Below are 19,014 nucleotides of genomic sequence, written 5' to 3'. Positions count from 1 at the left end.
TGGAAATGAAGGATTTTGTTATAGTTTCACAAGTTTTAATTATTGTAAAAAAAACTGTCTTTTGTACATACTGTACTAATACTACTGTGTATTAGGAACCAGTATGCAAAATGACGTGATCCAGCTGTTAGGAATGTTTAGTCTGCGTGTTGATATTTTTTTCAATCAGAAGGTAATTCTATTGTTTACAAAATACTTCTACTCATTAGGGCTCCCGCACACGAGCCGCCGGCTACAACCACAAAACGCCGCTACCGGCATATTTCTTGTAGTTTTCATACATTTTATATGGACTGCCCCACACGGTTGACGCCGGTAACCGCCACACGCTACAATCGTCGCTGCTCGCTTCTTGTGGCTCGCACCGGACACTAAACGCCGACACAAAACGCCGCAACACGCCACTCGGGCGATTATGATACTGCATGTATGGGTTAAAAAAGTAGTAGCCAACGACCACAAGTGTCGACCACCGGCCACAAGTGGCTGTCGCGTGCTTCAGCTACTTTTGTGGCCCCTTCTTGCTCCTTATAGCGCCGTTTGTGGCTGTCGCGTGTGCGGCGACACTTGGAAGATAAGTATCAATGCAACCGTAAATGATACTCGTAGCTATGTATAAATATTTGCGGCCTCCGTGGCGCAGTGGTGTGCGCGGTGGACTTACAAGACAGAGGTCCTGGGTTAGATCCCCGGTTGGGCCGATTGAGGTATCTTATCTTAATTAGTCCCGGTCTGGCTGGTTACCCTACCGACAAAGACAACCCGCAAAGCGATTTAGCGTTCCGGCACGATGTCGTGTAGAAACCGAAAGGGGTGAGGATTTTCATCCTACTTACAAGTTAGCTCGCTTGCATCTTATCTTTCCATAATTGCATCTTATGAGTCATGTGAGTGAAGAAAATTGTTATTCTAGCATACATGTTTCGGAACTTCTTGAATCATCGGTACTAATGGGGATGATGACTAGGTTTGAATATATTGATTTTTATGATACATTCGGGTAAATAAGGTCAATGTTAACTAATTTATACATAAAAAGCAAAGATTGTCTGGATATTTCGAAATAAATAAGATTATAAAATTTCAAAATCTATTAATTTTTTTTTATCGTAATTAGATGAAAATTCATACAGTTTTAGCTTCCTTACATTTTTCAATATATGAACTATAAACATAAACGCACAAATAACAAAGATAATAATAATTTTGTTTGAACGCCCATACAAACCTAACGATCAGTTAGCCAACGACGTCACTAACTCGTACCATTTTGTATGGAGCGTTTTTCAGGGATTTGCGGCAGCGCCGCACATCTGACCCTTTAAATCCCTGTAGCTCTAAAAGTAATGATCGCAGTTGCTTTTACAAAATTGCTTTGCTCTTAATTTATATACAATTTAAAAAACTATCATCATCCCTATTGTAGCCAGCTCTAACCATCATCAAAAACATTTAGTTTGCGCTGGAATTCAAACCTGAACTCTTCAGTTTCAGATAATACGGCACTGCGGCAAAGGTCGACGAACTAATTACACAACAGTCTTAATTAAAATCCAAGATTGGCTTTCAATGCTGTTGTAACAATTTTGAATACTAATTATTCACTATTAATTACTAAATGTAGGTAATTGTTAATTAGATACTAATACTGACTGTATTTCTGAAACTGTCTACAAAAAACAATTTACGACTAAAAAGCTTTACCAATAAATCAAGTTGTTTTTTTTTTTAGATTTAGGTCGTGGATAGTTGGTACCGGACTACGGTATCGCTTTGCTAGACGTAGGTAACTAGTCGATGACAAATAGGTATGAAGCGTTCTTGATTTCGCGGTTCTCGATTTATTATAGTAGAGGATCCGAATGTAAGACTACCTTCACTGAAATTTTTAGGTAACCCATTGGCAATACATTCATTGATATAAAAGCTTTCCATCCGGCAGACAGCTGTTCGGAAAAGGTCGTCTAATATACAGGATTTTAGACCATTATAGGTAGGGTTGCCAGGTCGCCGTCACTAAAAGCTGGACAGTTCAACTAGTTTGGCGTGACATTTGGGTAATAAATTAATTAAACAAATAAAAAGCCCGACTGCATAAATTATACAACATGGCCATGATATACCATTTTGAATTCCTCACAAAAAGCCCTTGATTTTGATACCCATGTTGCAATAGTAAAAAAAAAAAAATTTTTTTCACCCCGAGTCTATAGTGCCTCATAGTCGTCTTGTTGGTTTTCTTTAATTTCACCTATCTAAGAACACTTGGGTTATTAAGACAAATTTAACGATATCTTAATTACGTAAATCCGTCCAGCGGTTTGGAAGATATGAGGTAATAAAGAATATTACATACATACATACATACAAGATACGCGCGAAAAACATAACCCTTCTTGCAGTCGGGTAAAAAGGCCGGACAGCCTACATTATTGAGGATTATGTGTAGTTACATTAGTATTAATAGGTACGACAATTATTTTTATGTAAATCTTTTTTGATTATTATTATTATTAGAATGTTCACACACAGTCAGCAATCGCTCATTTCTCTCGTAAATGTAAAGCCTAACAAAAGCCGGACACCGTTTATATCGGCCGGACACGGAATAGAAAAGCCTATTTGCGCCGTCCAGCAGCTATGTGAATGTGATGAGTCGGGTTATCATCATCACTATGAATCTATCTTAACGGCCCACTAAAAGGCCAGGCCTCCCTCTCCCAGGTGACACTATCAGATGTCAGTATGGGCCGTTAAAATAGGCTGATAATGATGATCCATTTTACTATCGCACTGCACATCTGACACCGGGTAGGTTTCCATCCATATGTCATTGACATCCCTAGAACTCGTACGAAGCGATTTGCTTCCTCGCTTCTTATACCTACGCATGTTATGTTTATGGAATCTTCCCAAGTCAGTGTTTCCTAATTCTTACGACCTGAGCATCTTTAAGATGAGACTGAATAGGCATCTTTTAGGCAAGCGCGTTCCGCCTTGGGCCACTTACCAGGTTAGATCGTGGTCAAGTTCCCTGTTACGCTACAATGACAGCGTTTTTGAGTTGGAGAAGTGAAAATGAATGTGTCGTGCAGGTCCGCGAGTTCCTGCTGATCCTGGCGCTGTGCAACACGGTGGTGGTGAGCCAGCCGCACGTGGACGACATGCAGCTGAACGGCAGCGACCACTTCCGCAGCCAGAAGGCGGCGCGCGCCAACGGCACGCTGCGCTCCAACGACAAGTGAGTCCTCATCATCAACAACATCCTCATGATCATCAACATCATTCATCAATCATCATCATCAGCCGATGGACGTCCAGGACATAGGCCTTTTGTAGGGACTTCCAAACATCACGATACTGAGCCACCTGCATCCAGCGAATCCCTGCGATTCGCTTGATGTCGTCAGTCCACCTGGTGGCCCGCCCATTGTCACTTCAGCTCCGCAACTCGTTGAGCTATGTCGGTGACTTTGGTTATTCTACGGATCTCCTCATTTCTGATTCGATCATGCAGAGTTACTCCTAACATAGCTCTTTCATCAAAATCAACATCAACTGCATCTTCTTTAATAGCCTTCAAGACACAGGGCTCTCTCATGAAACTCTAAATCGATATTTATTCATATAAGATAACTATCATATGAAAGGATTTATTCAAAGTTCAACAATTCAGGTTGATAACGGTCAAGTAATGTTAAGGTCCGAGGTCTTAACGTGCTTTGGCTCAGGGGTGTAACAACACAACTTACCAACGACGTCTACTGAATTTGTCATTATGTATTTATTGAAAGAATAACCCAATATTTCGCAATCCGATCCAGGGTTTGTATCCAGGATCTAGTGATTCATAGTACAAATACAACTTTAACAAGTGAACTACTGAAACGAGGCATTTTTTATCCATCTAAAAGTCAAGTTTTGACTGTCTACGTAACAAAAAAAGCCTTCTAAGATGATACTGTGCGTTAAGTTTGGGGGGGGGGAGCTACTATCTTAAAAAGCATAATATCATGCGTAATTCCCACACAAATGGTCAGACTCAAAATCGAAAGACTCGATCACCATCAGTTAGCTGTTAGACGATTGTCATACTTATTCTTATTACTGACTTTTCGCTTAGTTGGCGGTTGAATAAAAGAAACGTCTATTATTATTATTATTATTATTATTTTTAAAACTCAACGAGTAATGTTTATGTATTTTCTTGCATTATCTAAAATTGTATCTACATGTAAATCCGATTGGTTTGGAGGTACGCTAGATTAACTGAATCTCGGTCCACCACGCCGTCTCCGCCGCCGTCCACCGCGTCGCCGCTGCGCCTGCGCCTGCCCAAACTGCCCTTCGTCAGTCGAGACGACACCTCGTCCGAGCCCAGCACCTCCGCTGAAGTGCAGGTGAGCCTTATACTCATCATAGACTAGACGCTAGATTAACTGAATCTCTGTCCACCAGGCCGTCTTAGCCGCCATCCATATGTGCCTTAATAGACTAACATCATCATAAAATTCAGTCCAAAAGTTTCAATTTTCAGGACTCAAACCCAGGACTTTATGATCCCTAAGCACAGCATAACCTCTGGAATACTGGAACTAGACTGGATTAACGAGGCGGTTTTTATAAGCAGAGCAGGAGTCCTTATCTGTAACGATGTTTTATAACTCGACAGTGATGTGCTTTAAATTCGTCCCTCTCTCCCTCGGTCTAACACGATACTGCAGATAGAGAGAGAGAGAGATAGACTCGAATTCGAAACACGCACTCTTTGACAAATTCGAGTTATAAAAGCTTAATTACAGAATAGCGCTGAGCCATATAATACATATTATAATCGTAGATATACTCCTACAGTATTTAGTACACGTGCATAGCCCTTGTACGTCTTCTTCCGTAAAATCTTTTCAATCTTGTTGTCTTAACTGCCTCATTTATTCTATCGTTCGTAGCTAGTTAGGCTTAGGTTGCTCATACCCAGGGTTTGATTCTTAGAACAATAAAAAAGTTTGTATTCCAAAGTTAGTATTAAGTAAACATTCTTTTGGACTCGAAGTTAATTTTTTTAATAGCAATGATGTAAAGGTACAATAGTAATAAAAATTAAAATAGTAATGGATATGAATCACTCTTCCTTTTTTCACCTGTGTATTTTGTGTTTTAGCTTCAGGTTTATTGATCAAAGGCATGTTCCAGATAGCGCGTTTCGAGGCCGAAAGTCCAGACGAGCTGGCTTTGGCTGAAGCGGCCCTGGCCTACGGGTATGAGCTGCGCGGACGATCTCCGGACGAAGTCGAGCTGGGCATACGCGGCGAGCTGTCGAAGCTGAAGGTGCTCAGGGTACAAGAGTTCGACTCTAATAGGAAGTGCATGTCGATTGCGTTACGAACTCCTAATGGACAGGTAATACCCCTGTGAAATTCTAGCGTTGACTGTTATTGCAAGAAGTAAAATTAAGGTATCATGAGAGGCTTGAAGGGTGAAGGGCCAGCTTGGGTAGTGGCGATTGGATCTCCAGTCGTATTCTATCCCGGCGCACTTGCAGCGTAGTTACTTACGTGTATTGCGTGTGCGATAGTACCGAAATTCTCTCAGCGTTTCGTCCAGCGCTAGACTTACACGCCGGTAGTTGTACGGTGGAATACGCATCAACGATCTGCACATATTTGGAATTTTAATGTTCGGATGTTCCAATTAGCTGGCGTAAATCGCGGTATCGCAGAGAATTCGCTAGCGTACAGAGGAATCTTTCTTATTATCCTCACCCCATAAGTCAAAACAATTGCATGTGTTTGTAATCCAGAGTGTAAGAAAATATATACATTTAATTGTTTGGCCTCCTTTGTAAAGAAAGCATTTGTTTTTACACCTTATTTAATACCCGCCTTGTATAACTAATTGCGTCTTAATTTTCATCATATTTAACTGAAAATTTAAAGTGTCACAGGATTGAAGCTATCTCCATTAAAATTCCTCTAAATCCCTAATATGCCATAAACTCTATTGTAAAAGGTCAATATGTTGAAGAATGCACTAAAAAACTAACATCACCATATAACTCTAGGTGGTTCTATACGTAAAAGGTGCCGACAGCACAGTGCTAGGCGCGTTGGCACCCATGCGCTCCGGGTCCGCGGAGTCGGCCGCTTACGAGAGGACCCGGTCGCTGCTGTCCGAGTACTCGCGCGCGGGCCTGCGTACGCTGGTCATGGCCAAGCGCACCATGTCGCCCGCGCTGTGGGAGGAATGGATGGCTGGACATACGCGCGCCTCTGAAATTGGTGAAGGTATGCATAATTATAATCCATGGAAATTTCGGCGAAGCGCAGTCCGGTTAGACAATTTGCCATTGGATTAAGAAGTGATTGGATCTAGGTGCGAGATGGACGTTCACCACGACATATTTCGAGATGAGAGAAAGGTAAGTGACAACTAATAGCGGCGGATTCGAGAACACCTCTCTCTTTCGCCCCATCGCACCGAAAGGGACAATAATACTTTCAGTTCCAATTCTTTTTCTCGTCTCGAGATATGTCGTAGTGCGCATCACATGCTTACAGGGTATGCACTCGTAATATTGAGGTTATATTTTTTCCAACAAATTCTCAGTAAAATTCTTTTACACCACCAAATCTAACTAAAGTCACTACAAACAGACTGAGATGTTTCAAAACTGCTTGTAAACTAAGACTGCTAATCGTTTTTACTCAACATTTTTGAATCTTAGGAGTCATTGTCCCCAGGTAGAGAAAAACGTCTTCGCGATTCGTTAGCGAGGTTAGAAAGCGCTCTAACCCTCGTGGGTGCGACCGGCGTTGAGGACCGTCTCCAGGAGGCCGTGCCCCGGACGGTACGCGCCTTGCTTGACGCCGGGATCGTGATTTGGGTGCTGACGGGGGACAAACCCGAGACTGCCATCAACATCGCCTACTCTGCCGCACTCTTCTCCCAGAGTGATCGATTGCTGCATCTCATGTCTCGTGACAAAGTAAGTGTTGATACAACATCATCATTGTCAGCCGATGGACGTCCACTGCTGGACATAGGCCTCTTGCATGGATTTCCAAACAAAACAGTCTCGAGCCGCCAGCATCCAGCGGCTCCATCAAGCGGGTTGGCACAACACACACAACACATACAACAGCGTCAATATAATTAATCTTCCTCGTTAGTTTTTCGAACTCATGCCGAAGTACCTATGGACGTTGGACTCACAAAGTGTTGAAATAACACAAGAAAAGCGCAGTGTTTATCGACCTCCTATTAGGTGGACTGTTTCCAATTGCGTAAAGCTTGGTACACAATATATCGATCGTCCCTAGGCTCAATACATCGTTTTCTTTCTGATCCCGGGTTTTTTGAAAAAAAAGCCGGGATCAGAAAGAAAATGATGTGCTCGACACTCCGCTTGCCGGGATTCAAAGACCTTACTACTCCATCGACCATTGATCTACGTCGTAAAATTATAACTTTGGTATTTAGCCCTCAAAAGAAAGTTTATAAAGGTTATCTCGCGATGTACAGAATGTCGTAACTGAATTCCTTCTCGATAAGTCGCAACGCTGAAGTGATGGTGGGTAGATCGTATAACTCCAAGAACCGATAAGCGATGAAAGTAAACCTTCAAAGTTTTATCGGAATTGAAAAGGAAAATAACCATGCTATATGGTATGTTATAGGAACACGCGGAATCGACGATCAAGAACTACTTGGAGCACGGCGTGCTGGAGGCCGGCACGGGGCGCGCGCTAGTGGTGGACGGGCGCACGCTCACCTACATCCTGGACCGGCGCTCGGGGCTCGTGGCGCCCTTCCTGTCCCTCGCCAAGCGCTGCTCCGCCGTGCTGTGCTGCAGGGCCACGCCGCTGCAGAAGGCCTATATTGTCAAGGTGAGAAAGGAGATGGTCCAAAATTGTACGTAGCCCAGGATCAGTCTTTGTACCCTAGTTGAAATAAAAGAAAATATTTCTTTAAAAACTATTTCTGACTATACAAATCTACGAATTTACTTCCTTTAAATTCTTTCGAAATAATATTCATTCCACTCCCAAGAAATACAACACTGATACGGGTAATAATGGCGGATCGATGACGTTTTCAATGCAGCAGTCGATTTGACGTTTGCTGTCACTTGTCATGTCATAGTTGCTTTAAGGGCGCCATCTTGTTTTAACTCAAAAACTTGAGTTTTAATTTTATTGATTTCTTTTTTTTCAGTTAGATTTAATAATTTATTTAAATTTCAATTAAATCCTTGTAATTTTTAAATTTTAATGATACGGGGTACAAGAGTGGACCTGAAATGGACCATCACCTTAATTAGAATTAGGCATTACTTTGTGCAAGCTTATTCATCATCATCATCATTAAAAACCTATGTTAGGCTCACTGAGCTCGAGTCTCCACTCAGAATGAATAAGAATTAGACCATCAGTGCCGAGTGCGGATTGGTAGACTCCACACACGTCGAGAATTAAGAAAATTCTCAGGTATGCCACTTTCCTCACGATGTTTTTCCTTCAACATTTGAGACACTTGGTATTAAATTTCTTAAATTGCACATAAAAGAGCAAACTGGATTTGAACTAAGTCTTCTAAATTGAAGGCTGAAGTCTTATCCGCTTGGCTTTCACGGCTCGAAAAGCTTATTACTATGTACCTATTATTATTTTCATAATAAATGACATCGCTGCATACAAGGCTAGTTAAAAATTATAGTACAATATCCTGCATAATTTGTTTTAGTTTTTTAAAAATTATAAATACTTAGCAGCAATACTGCACTGAGAATAACAAAATAAATCTATTATGCATTGTTCAAGATGAGAAATTCTTGCCGATTGTTTGTAATCATTTTATCTTTATTAAAATAATGTATCATTTCTTTCATTGATTCATGCTCTAAAAGAAAACACAATTGTTTATTTGATGTAGGTCGATAAAGTACTACAAACTACTTATGTATTTACTTTTGAAAAACCAAATTTAATAGTGTCTATTATAAAAGTTTAAAAGGTGAAATCTATTAAAAAAAGCCGAAAAAAACTCCAATCATCATTAACTTATACCATCTCTTGATTTCTTTTAGGACCTTCTTTACTTCATTATTTCATTATTCGTACACATATTCTAATAAATGTTGTCATATTTGTATGTTTTCAGGCGGTGAAGGAAGAGCTAGGAGTCACGACTCTGGCAATTGGGGACGGTGCCAACGATGTATCGATGATTCAAACAGCCGATGTTGGAGTCGGTAAGAATAACAATAGTCTGTATAAACTAAGAATTAAAACGGTCTCAAAATCTTACCCTGTGCAATACCCTAATGATAAATTTAGACAACGCCACTTTTAGAATCGTTTCAAATTTACCATCGAAACAATTTTCTCTTTCCGAATTTTTAACCGACGTCCAAATAAAGGAGGATGTTCTCAATTCGGCGCGTATGTTAATTTTTTTTCATCTTTGTTACCTCATAATTTCGTCATTTCTTAACCAATTTTGAAAAACTTTTAACAAAACAATTTAACCGACTTCAAAATCACAAAAATAAACTAAAAAGCGAAAAATAATATCGTGTGTGCTACCTTCTGATCACTTTGAAGGCGGTGCCAAAACAGTGGTGCATTAACTAAAGCCGATTAAATCGAAACATCGTTAGATCGTTGATTCTTGATCTTTGACAGAGGGAACGTTTAGCGAGACAGGTTCCTATATACTTAGTCTGAGCTTTACGAGTGTGAGTGTAACCTGAATTCGCAATAAATAAATTTTTATTGATTGATTGATTGATTGTTTGTCAGGTCTGTCGGGTCAGGAAGGACGGCAAGCAGTGATGGCGTCGGACTTCGCGCTGTCGCGGTTCAAGTTCGTGGAGCGCCTGCTGCTGGTGCACGGCCACTGGTGCTACGACCGCCTCGCCAGGATGATCCTCTACTTCTTCCTCAAAAATGCCGTGAGTTCTCTATTGTTTACTCTTTTTTTTTTAGCGGGTGCGAGCAATGCTTGGAGTTTCTCTGCGTGATCGAATCAGAAATGGGCAGAAGATCCGCAGACAAAGTTACTGACATAGCTCAGCGAGTCGCGAATCTGAAGTGGTGATTGGCAGGCCACATAGTTTGAAGAGCCGATGGAGTTTGGGGTCCTAAGGTGCTGGAATGGTTACCCCGCACCCACGAGTTGCAGGGAGCCGCTGGATGCTGGCGACTCGAGACCGATGTGCTAGAAAGTTCATGCAAGAGACCTGTGTCTAGCAGTGGACATCTATCCATGATGATTCGGTTGATGATTTTATGTAAATTCGTAGTATATTCGTATCTCTTTACTTGTTTTAGCTTATTTTCATTGCATCGTATATGAATGTTGTTCGCAGACATTCGTGTTCCTAGTGTTCTGGTACCAGCTGTACTGCGGCTTCTCGTCGTCGGTGATGATCGACCAGATGCATCTAATGGCGTACAACCTCGCCTTCACCGCCTTCCCTCCCATTGTTATAGGTAAAGTTCTAAACACCTGTGCCTTGTGGCACGTCGATTCGCTTTCTACAAACGCTAACGTTTCGGAAACTTACAAAATGTATGGGAATGACAGATCCGATCGACAACTTGATCACGTGACCTGTCGATAGAACAATGGATTTTTCCGGGATAAAAAGTAGCCTATGTGTTAATCCAGGCTATAGTATATCTTAATACCAAATTTTAGCTAATTCGGTTCAGTAGTCGAGGCGTGAAAGAGTAAAAAACATTCATATCATCAAAATCATCAGTTTTCGCAAATCTCGGGAAACCATGGATTTTATCGGAATTTTCAAAATCGCTTCAGTAGTTGCGGCGTTAAAGAGTAACAAACATCCAAACATCCATACAAACTTTCGCGTTTATAAAATTAGTAGGATAGTAATCTAATGTGAACTGCTAAAATAAAATTCTTAATTAAATTATTTATTATATTTAATTAATGATATTTTGATTGAAATCTGAAACCGTGAGAATTGTGCAGAAACATTCTCATGGTATTAGATCTCTTTTGTGGAAACAATTACACTTGAACAAATTCATATAATATGAATATTCATTAGTTACCTTAGTACGTAAGCTACGCTTACTTGTGACTATATCAATCATAATCAGATGTTAATGATAATGACCTGGAATATGAATGCTGTCAAAGGCACTGGGGGTAACACCACCAACTTCCCAACTCCAGATGAGAACTAAGTTAAAAATTACTTTATAGAAAAATGGGCCTAGTAACTCATAGGCCAACCAAGGACAAAAGAAATAGCATGTCATGTACGTCATTTGAGATGTTATGAGATATTTATGGTTGCCTATTATTAGTCAATAACATCATTAACAACATGGACTTCGACTCGTTATAATTCGTCTCACTGTTGAGAGTTTAATCTGATAGTCCACCACGCTGGTTTATTGCAGATTGGCAGACTTCACACGCGAAGAGAATTAAGAAAATTCTCAGTTAAGCAGGTTTCCTCGCGATGGTTTTCCTATTCTCGAAATGCACATCAAAATCAAAATCAAAAATCATTTATTTCAAGTAGGCTCAGTTTACAAGCACTTTTGACACGTCAGTTGATTATTTGTAAAGATTCTACCACCGGTTCGGAAGGCAGGTTCTGCTGAGAAGATACCGGCAAGGAACTCAACAATTGCTCTTTTGAAAAAGTCATACAGTATTATAATATACAATTATTGATAACAATTACTGTTTACATTTCTTATAGTTTTACTTCCTGTGTGAAGGTGGAAGCTGGTCCAACGGCCTCCAAGCATCTTTATCATTAACGAACTCATCAATATTTTAGCACCCTCGACTAAGTAAATGTTTTTTAACACATTGCTTAAAGCTATGCATTGGCATTGGCATTGGCAGGTTCATCACAGTCTTGGGGATCTTATTATAGAAGAGTACACCCAAATGTACAAAAGATTTTTTTACTCTTTGGAGACGACATAACGGAAAACCCTGTACCTACGCTTTCAATAATATTGCTTATTGCTAGCTAATCTAATATGAAATGCTTTATTCGCAGGTGCGTACGACCGCGTGGCACCAGCGGCTCTGCTCACGGAGCGGCCGGGACTGTACAGCGCGTCGCGGCGCGGGCTCACGTACCGCGCGCACTCGTACTGGCTCGTGCTGGCCGAGTCCATGTACATCAGCGTGGTGATCTTCTTCACGTGCAAGTACGCGTACGCCGACACCGACGTGGACATCTGGCTGTTCGGCCTGTGCAACATGACGTGCTGCCTCGTCATCATGCTCGTCTACGTCGCTATAGAGACACGCAGCTGGGTGAGTTACATGACATCATGTTTCCGAACAATGCTATAATACGTACTGGCCGAGTCCATGTACATCATCGTGGTGATCTTCACGTGCAAATACGCGTACGCTGCAATGTTCGGCCTGTGCAACATGACGTGCTGCCTCGGTAATATTCTATGATAACAGCATGTACGAATATGATTTATGTATATATTAATAAGTGTTATCATATCATCGAGTCTTTATCCTTATAGATGCCAAATAATCAGCAGCGTCTTCATGACTTACATGACATCGCAAATGAGCTACATTACGTGCTGTTTCAAATCAAAAGGCTTAAAAAATTATACACATACATAGATTTCTCAATAAACATTGTAAAATTTGACTACTTGAAAGACAACTTTTTAGTGTTTATTAATTTGATATACAAATTTTGGTGTTTATGTACTTTCATGCAGCTTTTCTTTAAGAAACTTGTAAGTTAGTGTGAGTGTGTACTAAAATGTCAAATGTCTGTGTGAATAAAAAAATGTTTTAATTATAAAATACACACACACACACAGGTCACAGGACTGTAAACACAGTGTGTATTCAAAGAGTTGTGAAATGTTAGACGTTCAAGCTTTAACCACGTTTTCTTAGAGTTGACACTTTGAACAAATAAGTTACGAGTAAATGTTCAAATATCACCAAGATAATGTTATTTCTTTTAACTAAAGCAAAATAAATAAAGAACGCACATATGCACTATAATGTCACCTACGAAATTGACTGTTACTGAAATTTTGGTGTTCGACGTTACTCAAACCCTTTTTGCATGAACGTTAATGTTGAAATGGAAAAATGGCTAAACCTCTCGTGATTTGTTGAATTTTTGGAATACTTTAACCCACCACCTTGCCCCATCAATGCCCTTAGATTAAATCTATCCAGAGTTATTTTAAGCTGATCTGATCAGTTTATGAACCAATCCAGAATTTTATCTCTGATTAGTGGGCCTAGGCATATGTCGTGACGACAGAAAACATAGTATCGTATCGACCAATAGTGTCAAAATCGAAAATAACGTTTATTTCCATCGAAAGAGAGTGATATTTTCGATTTGTCCGTTATTGGTCAATAATGTATTTCTCGTCTCGTCTCGAAATATGTAGTGGCAGGACTTCAAGAGGTCTTTATATCAATTTGACCGCTTCCAATCTATTGAGATTACCATTGACTAGATTTCCCCTCCACTACTGGTTACTTAGGCATCCTAGATTAGTATTAGTATAATCAAAAAAAAATAATCATGAGTTTAGGCATTTTTCCGTTTCAGTATATAGTAATAACTCAATATAATTTAAGTTCTGAAATGTGAACGTTCCAGACGGTGATACAACTGTTAGCGTTGGTGGGCTCGCTCGGTGCGTTCTTCGTGCTGACGCTCATCTACCAGACGATGTGTCTGTCGTGCTTCCGCCTGCCCTCCACCTACTATGTGATGCACCACGCCATCGCCGACCCCATCTACTGGCTCGCGGTCATCCTCACCACCGTGACTGCGCTAGCACCCAGGTAAACCTGCCAGTTATTGGTGAAATTTGTTTAAAACTAAGTTTCTTAGGGTTGCATCATATAAAAAATTATATTTCTGTCAATTTCCGGTATTGGCTCGGTTGAGGGGCTGCATCAAGTTTAGTTGTATCAAAAAATATTGTATAACAGTCGGCATTTCGGAATATATTAGTATATTACTAACTAAAAATGGCCATGTACTTGGTCTGACGCCGTAGAAGTAGGTGCGAGAGGATTACCAGCAAAATCTCTCTATAACTTGCTTAAAGACCTTGGCCTCTCTAGAAGTGCAGCTAGTTCTATATTAGAACGAGTATCTAAAGCTGCTCTAATAGAATATTATCAAATTAGGCTAGGCAGGGAGAACAACACGAACAGAGAACGGGGAGTGTTGATCGATCGTCAAGGAATTCCTTAACCCTACATCCTGTAGTCACAAGTTCAGGACTCTGCTCGGTTTTTCTCTCTACCACGCGATGGAGCCGGCACCCGCCCGGTGAATCCATTGAATGCTAAGATATTCGTCTCATATTTGCAAATCAGTTATTCTTTTTTTTTAATTAAAAAAAAAGAATATTCGCCAGTACTTTTTAAATATGACCAATATTTTCATTCACCTCCAACTAATCGGGAAAGACTGTATTAGGAGTGGGTACGACAACAGTTCAACGGGGCGGGGATCGACCCACCACCCTCGGTGACGAGTTCGATCGTTTCACAGTTCAGCTATTGAATCTCTTATTTATACAAATATTATAAGCTGAAGAGTTTGTTTGTTTGATTGATTGGACGCGCTAATCTCAGGAACTACTGGTCCGATTTAAAAAAATCTTTCAGTGATAGCTAGCCCATTTATCGAGAAAGGCTATAGGCTATATATTATCCTCGTATTCCTACGGGAACGGGATCCGCGCGAGTGAAACCGCGCGGCGCAGCTAGTTTACAATATCGTTTCGTATGACAGGCTAGCGTACCACGCGGCGCGCAACTCGGTGCGCCCCGGCGCCCTGGGCCGCGCCGTGCTGGCCCGCAGACGCCGCGCGCGCCCCTACGCCGCGCACTACCACACGCCCTCCGCCTCCGCGCACGTCTACAGGTATATCCTCCCTCTCTACATTAATTTACTTGTGGGCATAGGTTGTCTGTGCCATTACGTCAAACAAGTTTTGTTTACTAAATTTTGCCTTTCAGTTTAAGTGTAAAAACCATAATTTTTAATATTCATAACCTGGTGAGCTCATTGAGTGACACCCTCTAGTTCGACGTGTATACTGTTTACTATGACGTCACAAATTAGGATTTGGACAAATTATAGTGCAACATAAAAGGGCACAAAATAAATGAGGGCGCTGTATTATTGTCGTTCTTATGGTAACCCTGTGCTCTGTCATCTACTTAGGGCTGCAATTACTGCCTTGATACTTGATAAAAATTGATATTTAGTTTTATATGTAGATAATAATCTGATTAACGTAAGCCGTGATAGCCCAGTGGATATGACCTCTGCTTCCGGAGGGCGTGGGTTCAAATCCGGTCCGGGGCATGCACCTCCAACTTTTCAGTTGTGTGCATTTTAAGAAATTAAATATCACGTGTCTTAAACGGAGAAGGAAAACATCGTGAGGAAAGAACTGCATACCAAAGAATTTTCTTAATTCTCTGCGTGTGTGAAGTCTGCCAATGCACATTGGGCCAGCGTGGTGGACTATTGGCCTAACTCCTCTCATTCTGAGAGAAGACTCGAGCAGTGAGCCGAATGTGGGTTGATAACGACGAATCTGATTAAACTCTCAATAATAATTAGTTGCTCTATTTTGACATATGTTTGTAATAATAACAGTAATTGTGGTGTTGCCACACAGCAAGTTTATTAGTTCTATTTTTATTAACTTCTACTTATTTATGTCGCACTATAATCTTGTACTATTTTTTATTGAAAGTATATATCGAACCCATAATCCAATTAATGTACAAAATTAATATTGTTTATACTAGTTTTGACCAGAAATTGTCCAATCAGTTTATATTTTATATCAGTATTGTCTTATTTGACATAAGTCAAATACCCTATAGGAGATACAAGTACCCGAATAGACACATTTATAATTACTGAATGAATTTCCCCTCATAGGCCAACGGACGAGGACGGGCTGCAAAAGCCGCAAGAGAACGTAGCGGCGATCACGTGACAGCGCTGACGTCACGCACTCGCTTACATTTAACCCTAGGCTGTGATCTGTCATTAGAACTAATGTATCATAACGTGTAACGTAGGTTTAGTATTGTGCTTTTATACAACGCGGGACCAATGCGTCAGTCGTCGCTGGCAGTGCGCCGCGCCGTGCCTTCCATGTCATACTAGGATTAGTGACGCGTAACATTTCTTTTTTTTTTGTACATTTTTTTGTCTATGGTACGCAAAATGCTCAGACTAATTACATAAGGACCTGCTTCGCTAGACGTTACTTTCTGTCAAAATATATGATCAACGATCTAATGCTATTATAGAATCGATGTTTCGTAGTTGTCATCGTGTTCATTGGTTAAAAAACTCCGTAAACATATATTGTTGTGTAGTTGAATGGTTTAAAAAATCTAAGCTCATTTTCCTTACGAAATTACAATTTTGTTTGTGAATTTGGGTGCGATACTAGTCCTTATGTACTTAATTAGTCTGAGGCAAAATGTATGTATTGTGTAATTTTTCTGACATCTGTCATATTTTTATACTCTGCGGAACGAAAAATATCTCGCGGCGAAAACATGAACTAAAATTGACAGGCCGGACACTCACTAAACCAACACAAAATCATGTTAATGTTGTTTGTTTTCGTTACGATAATAGCAACGTCTCAATTTTATATAACTCAAAACCGTAAAGCCAGTGTATATAAAAAAAATCCGTCTGCGGGACTTGTTTCGTGGTGCAGACTGTATACAAAATTTTGCGTACAGTTATACCAGCTACATTGTCAAATAGTGACGTTTGTTTTTGTGTTTGGTATGTTGGTAACTCTCGGAAAAATTACACATTATGACACTTATACTGCGTCGAAGTAACCACGATACTTTGATTATAATATCTTGTAAATTACTTTGTTATTAGTATTAATCTAAAATAGTTACTTTACACAACTTTATTTAAATGTTAGACCAAAAGGGCTCTTCAGCAATCAAATTTCCGTGCTGGGGGTCTTGATTGTTCCAGTATTTTTGCAAAGTATTTATTTAAACATTTATAGCATTACATTGGGGCAATCAACTATGTAAAACAGTGGGAAGTTCTTACCTACTAAAAGCAAAGTTACTAGTCTTTCAATGTTGTCTGTGTTGTCGAAGTTTCTTGACATTTTATAGGTGTTATCAATATTATAACAAAATAATAAACCTACTTTCTATAGCTATAGTAGTGAGGACATTGACATCTTTGTCTCATTTATTATTACTTTCAATTTGCCACAGTCGTGCTATCAAAGGCAATCAAATGGAATTTAATTTATTGCCTTCAGGAATTGACCAATCAGTTTACTGATAGATCACGTGATAATTTTATCGCGTTGTTTTCCTATTATCTGATTGGTCGGTTAATTTTATTTAAACTCTCCACTGTAATGAGGTAGGTTAGTTAGGTCGTTAGCCATAGTTGAATGCCCTGAATGTAACTTATTATTCATTACTATGTGTTCAGTTTTTACAGTGTTTTTATTTAACTGAGATGTTACTTATTAAAATGAATTATTCTGAATTGTTCCACTTATGTAAAAAATACTGAAAATTTGATAATTCATCGACCAGACCTTATGATTTATAATATCCGTAAATAAAACTTTTTTTTTAACAATTGAAAGGCTGCGGTCGTGTTCACTTAAGCCTTAGTTTGAGCCTCGAGTGTGTCTTTGTGTATGTAGGTAAAATTCAAACTTTCGACTTTAATTTAATTTTGAGATGAATTCGTAGCTATAGTACGATTATTTAATTCCAGTCAGTAAAATGACATTTCAGTGACAGTTGCACTTGTCATTCCACTGACTATATATTTATCGGACTATAGTCGATGTTTGCTAGAGTTGGCGAAGCAAAAACTCACTCGTGGCTCTGAACATCGGTTTCGGAAACCGGTGTCATTCGTGTTCATTTATGTTCAACGTGTGATAGATAGATAGTGTTGTACCCTTGAATGTAGAGAGTGGTGTATTTTTGTATGAGCTCGTATGAACTAGACAATCTGGCTTCCTTCGTGTCATAGCTTACTTGCCTTGTCGGAGACTGAACGCGTTTAGGCATTCTGTAACACCTTAGCTCATGACTTCTGGAGGTTTTTAATTATTCTATGAATTCCAAAAAATACAAATACTGTGCAAATGTGGACTTGATGTTTTTAACTATGTCTGTGAGTCATTGATAACTTATCGGCATATTGAAAGTGGAGTAATTTGACACCCAAAATTTTGAAATGTAACAAATAATTTAAATATCTTTCAGAAGTTATTTGATTTGGTTCGGACGAGAGAAATACACTTGTCGCGATATATAAAAAAAGTCACATTCCATTCTTTTCTATCTATTAATATAGGTAATGTTCACTATACCATTACCTTGCTTATCTCATACTGTACCTTTTCAATACATATACCTATATGTCATTAGTAAAGAGTAAGTGTTAGTGAAGGAAAAACAAGACTTAATTAAAAAAAATAATGATATAATGAGCCTGTCTGAAATAATTAATAAAATGATGACTGAAATGGCGTATACTATTTAATAATACTGTTAACTAAACTATCTTACTCGAATGTTAAATTGCTTCATTGAGACTTTGGGACCAACCCTAGACAGTTTCAAGACTGCAATGTAATCAGAACAGTCTCGCATGACTATTATAGGAATATTGATAAACCTCAGATTATACAGGGTGCTTGGGGAGTATTTCAGATAACTTCAAGGTGTTGACGAGTCTACTTATAGGAGCCGAACTTCATAACTAATAATTTTTTAACTAAAAAAATAAAAGTTTTCATACAAAGTAATTCAAATAATTCCGACTATTCATGTAACACACCCCCTTTGTCATAAATATAAGGATGCGTATACGGGACACGTTTTAGGAACTATTTACAAAAGAAATATTATTCATAAGAATCCGAAAATATCAATTTTAGAATGTTC

The 19,014-nt window shown here is 39.5% G+C and overlaps 1 protein-coding gene across 2 annotated transcripts in view; it reads left to right on the top strand.

The window, feature by feature from the left end:
• Positions 1 to 17,550, top strand: part of LOC112048731 (phospholipid-transporting ATPase VA) — a 91,168-nt gene extending 73,618 nt beyond the window's left edge. Inside the window, exons 4-16 of one of the 2 annotated variants that reach the window (XM_052881956.1) lie at positions 3,096 to 3,241; positions 4,265 to 4,400; positions 5,194 to 5,400; positions 6,062 to 6,284; positions 6,741 to 6,985; positions 7,677 to 7,886; positions 9,160 to 9,250; positions 9,801 to 9,952; positions 10,370 to 10,493; positions 12,053 to 12,315; positions 13,661 to 13,848; positions 14,813 to 14,944; positions 15,980 to 17,550. In XM_052881956.1, coding sequence (XP_052737916.1) covers positions 3,096 to 3,241; positions 4,265 to 4,400; positions 5,194 to 5,400; positions 6,062 to 6,284; positions 6,741 to 6,985; positions 7,677 to 7,886; positions 9,160 to 9,250; positions 9,801 to 9,952; positions 10,370 to 10,493; positions 12,053 to 12,315; positions 13,661 to 13,848; positions 14,813 to 14,944; positions 15,980 to 16,037 — 2,175 coding nt within the window. In that variant the 3' untranslated portion in view covers positions 16,038 to 17,550. Of the gene's footprint in view, positions 1 to 3,095; positions 3,242 to 4,255; positions 4,401 to 5,193; positions 5,401 to 6,061; positions 6,285 to 6,740; positions 6,986 to 7,676; positions 7,887 to 9,159; positions 9,251 to 9,800; positions 9,953 to 10,369; positions 10,494 to 12,052; positions 12,316 to 13,660; positions 13,849 to 14,812; positions 14,945 to 15,979 lie in introns of both variants that reach the window. The other variant, XM_052881955.1, reaches the window with a different exon arrangement.
• Positions 17,551 to 19,014: the final 1,464 nt, after the last annotated feature.

This window comes from Bicyclus anynana, chromosome 6, assembly GCF_947172395.1.
Source record: "Bicyclus anynana chromosome 6, ilBicAnyn1.1, whole genome shotgun sequence".
Lineage (NCBI taxonomy): Eukaryota > Metazoa > Arthropoda > Insecta > Lepidoptera > Nymphalidae > Bicyclus > Bicyclus anynana.
Note: the sequence above shows the minus strand (reverse complement) of the source record. Positions and strands in the feature narration are given on the sequence as shown.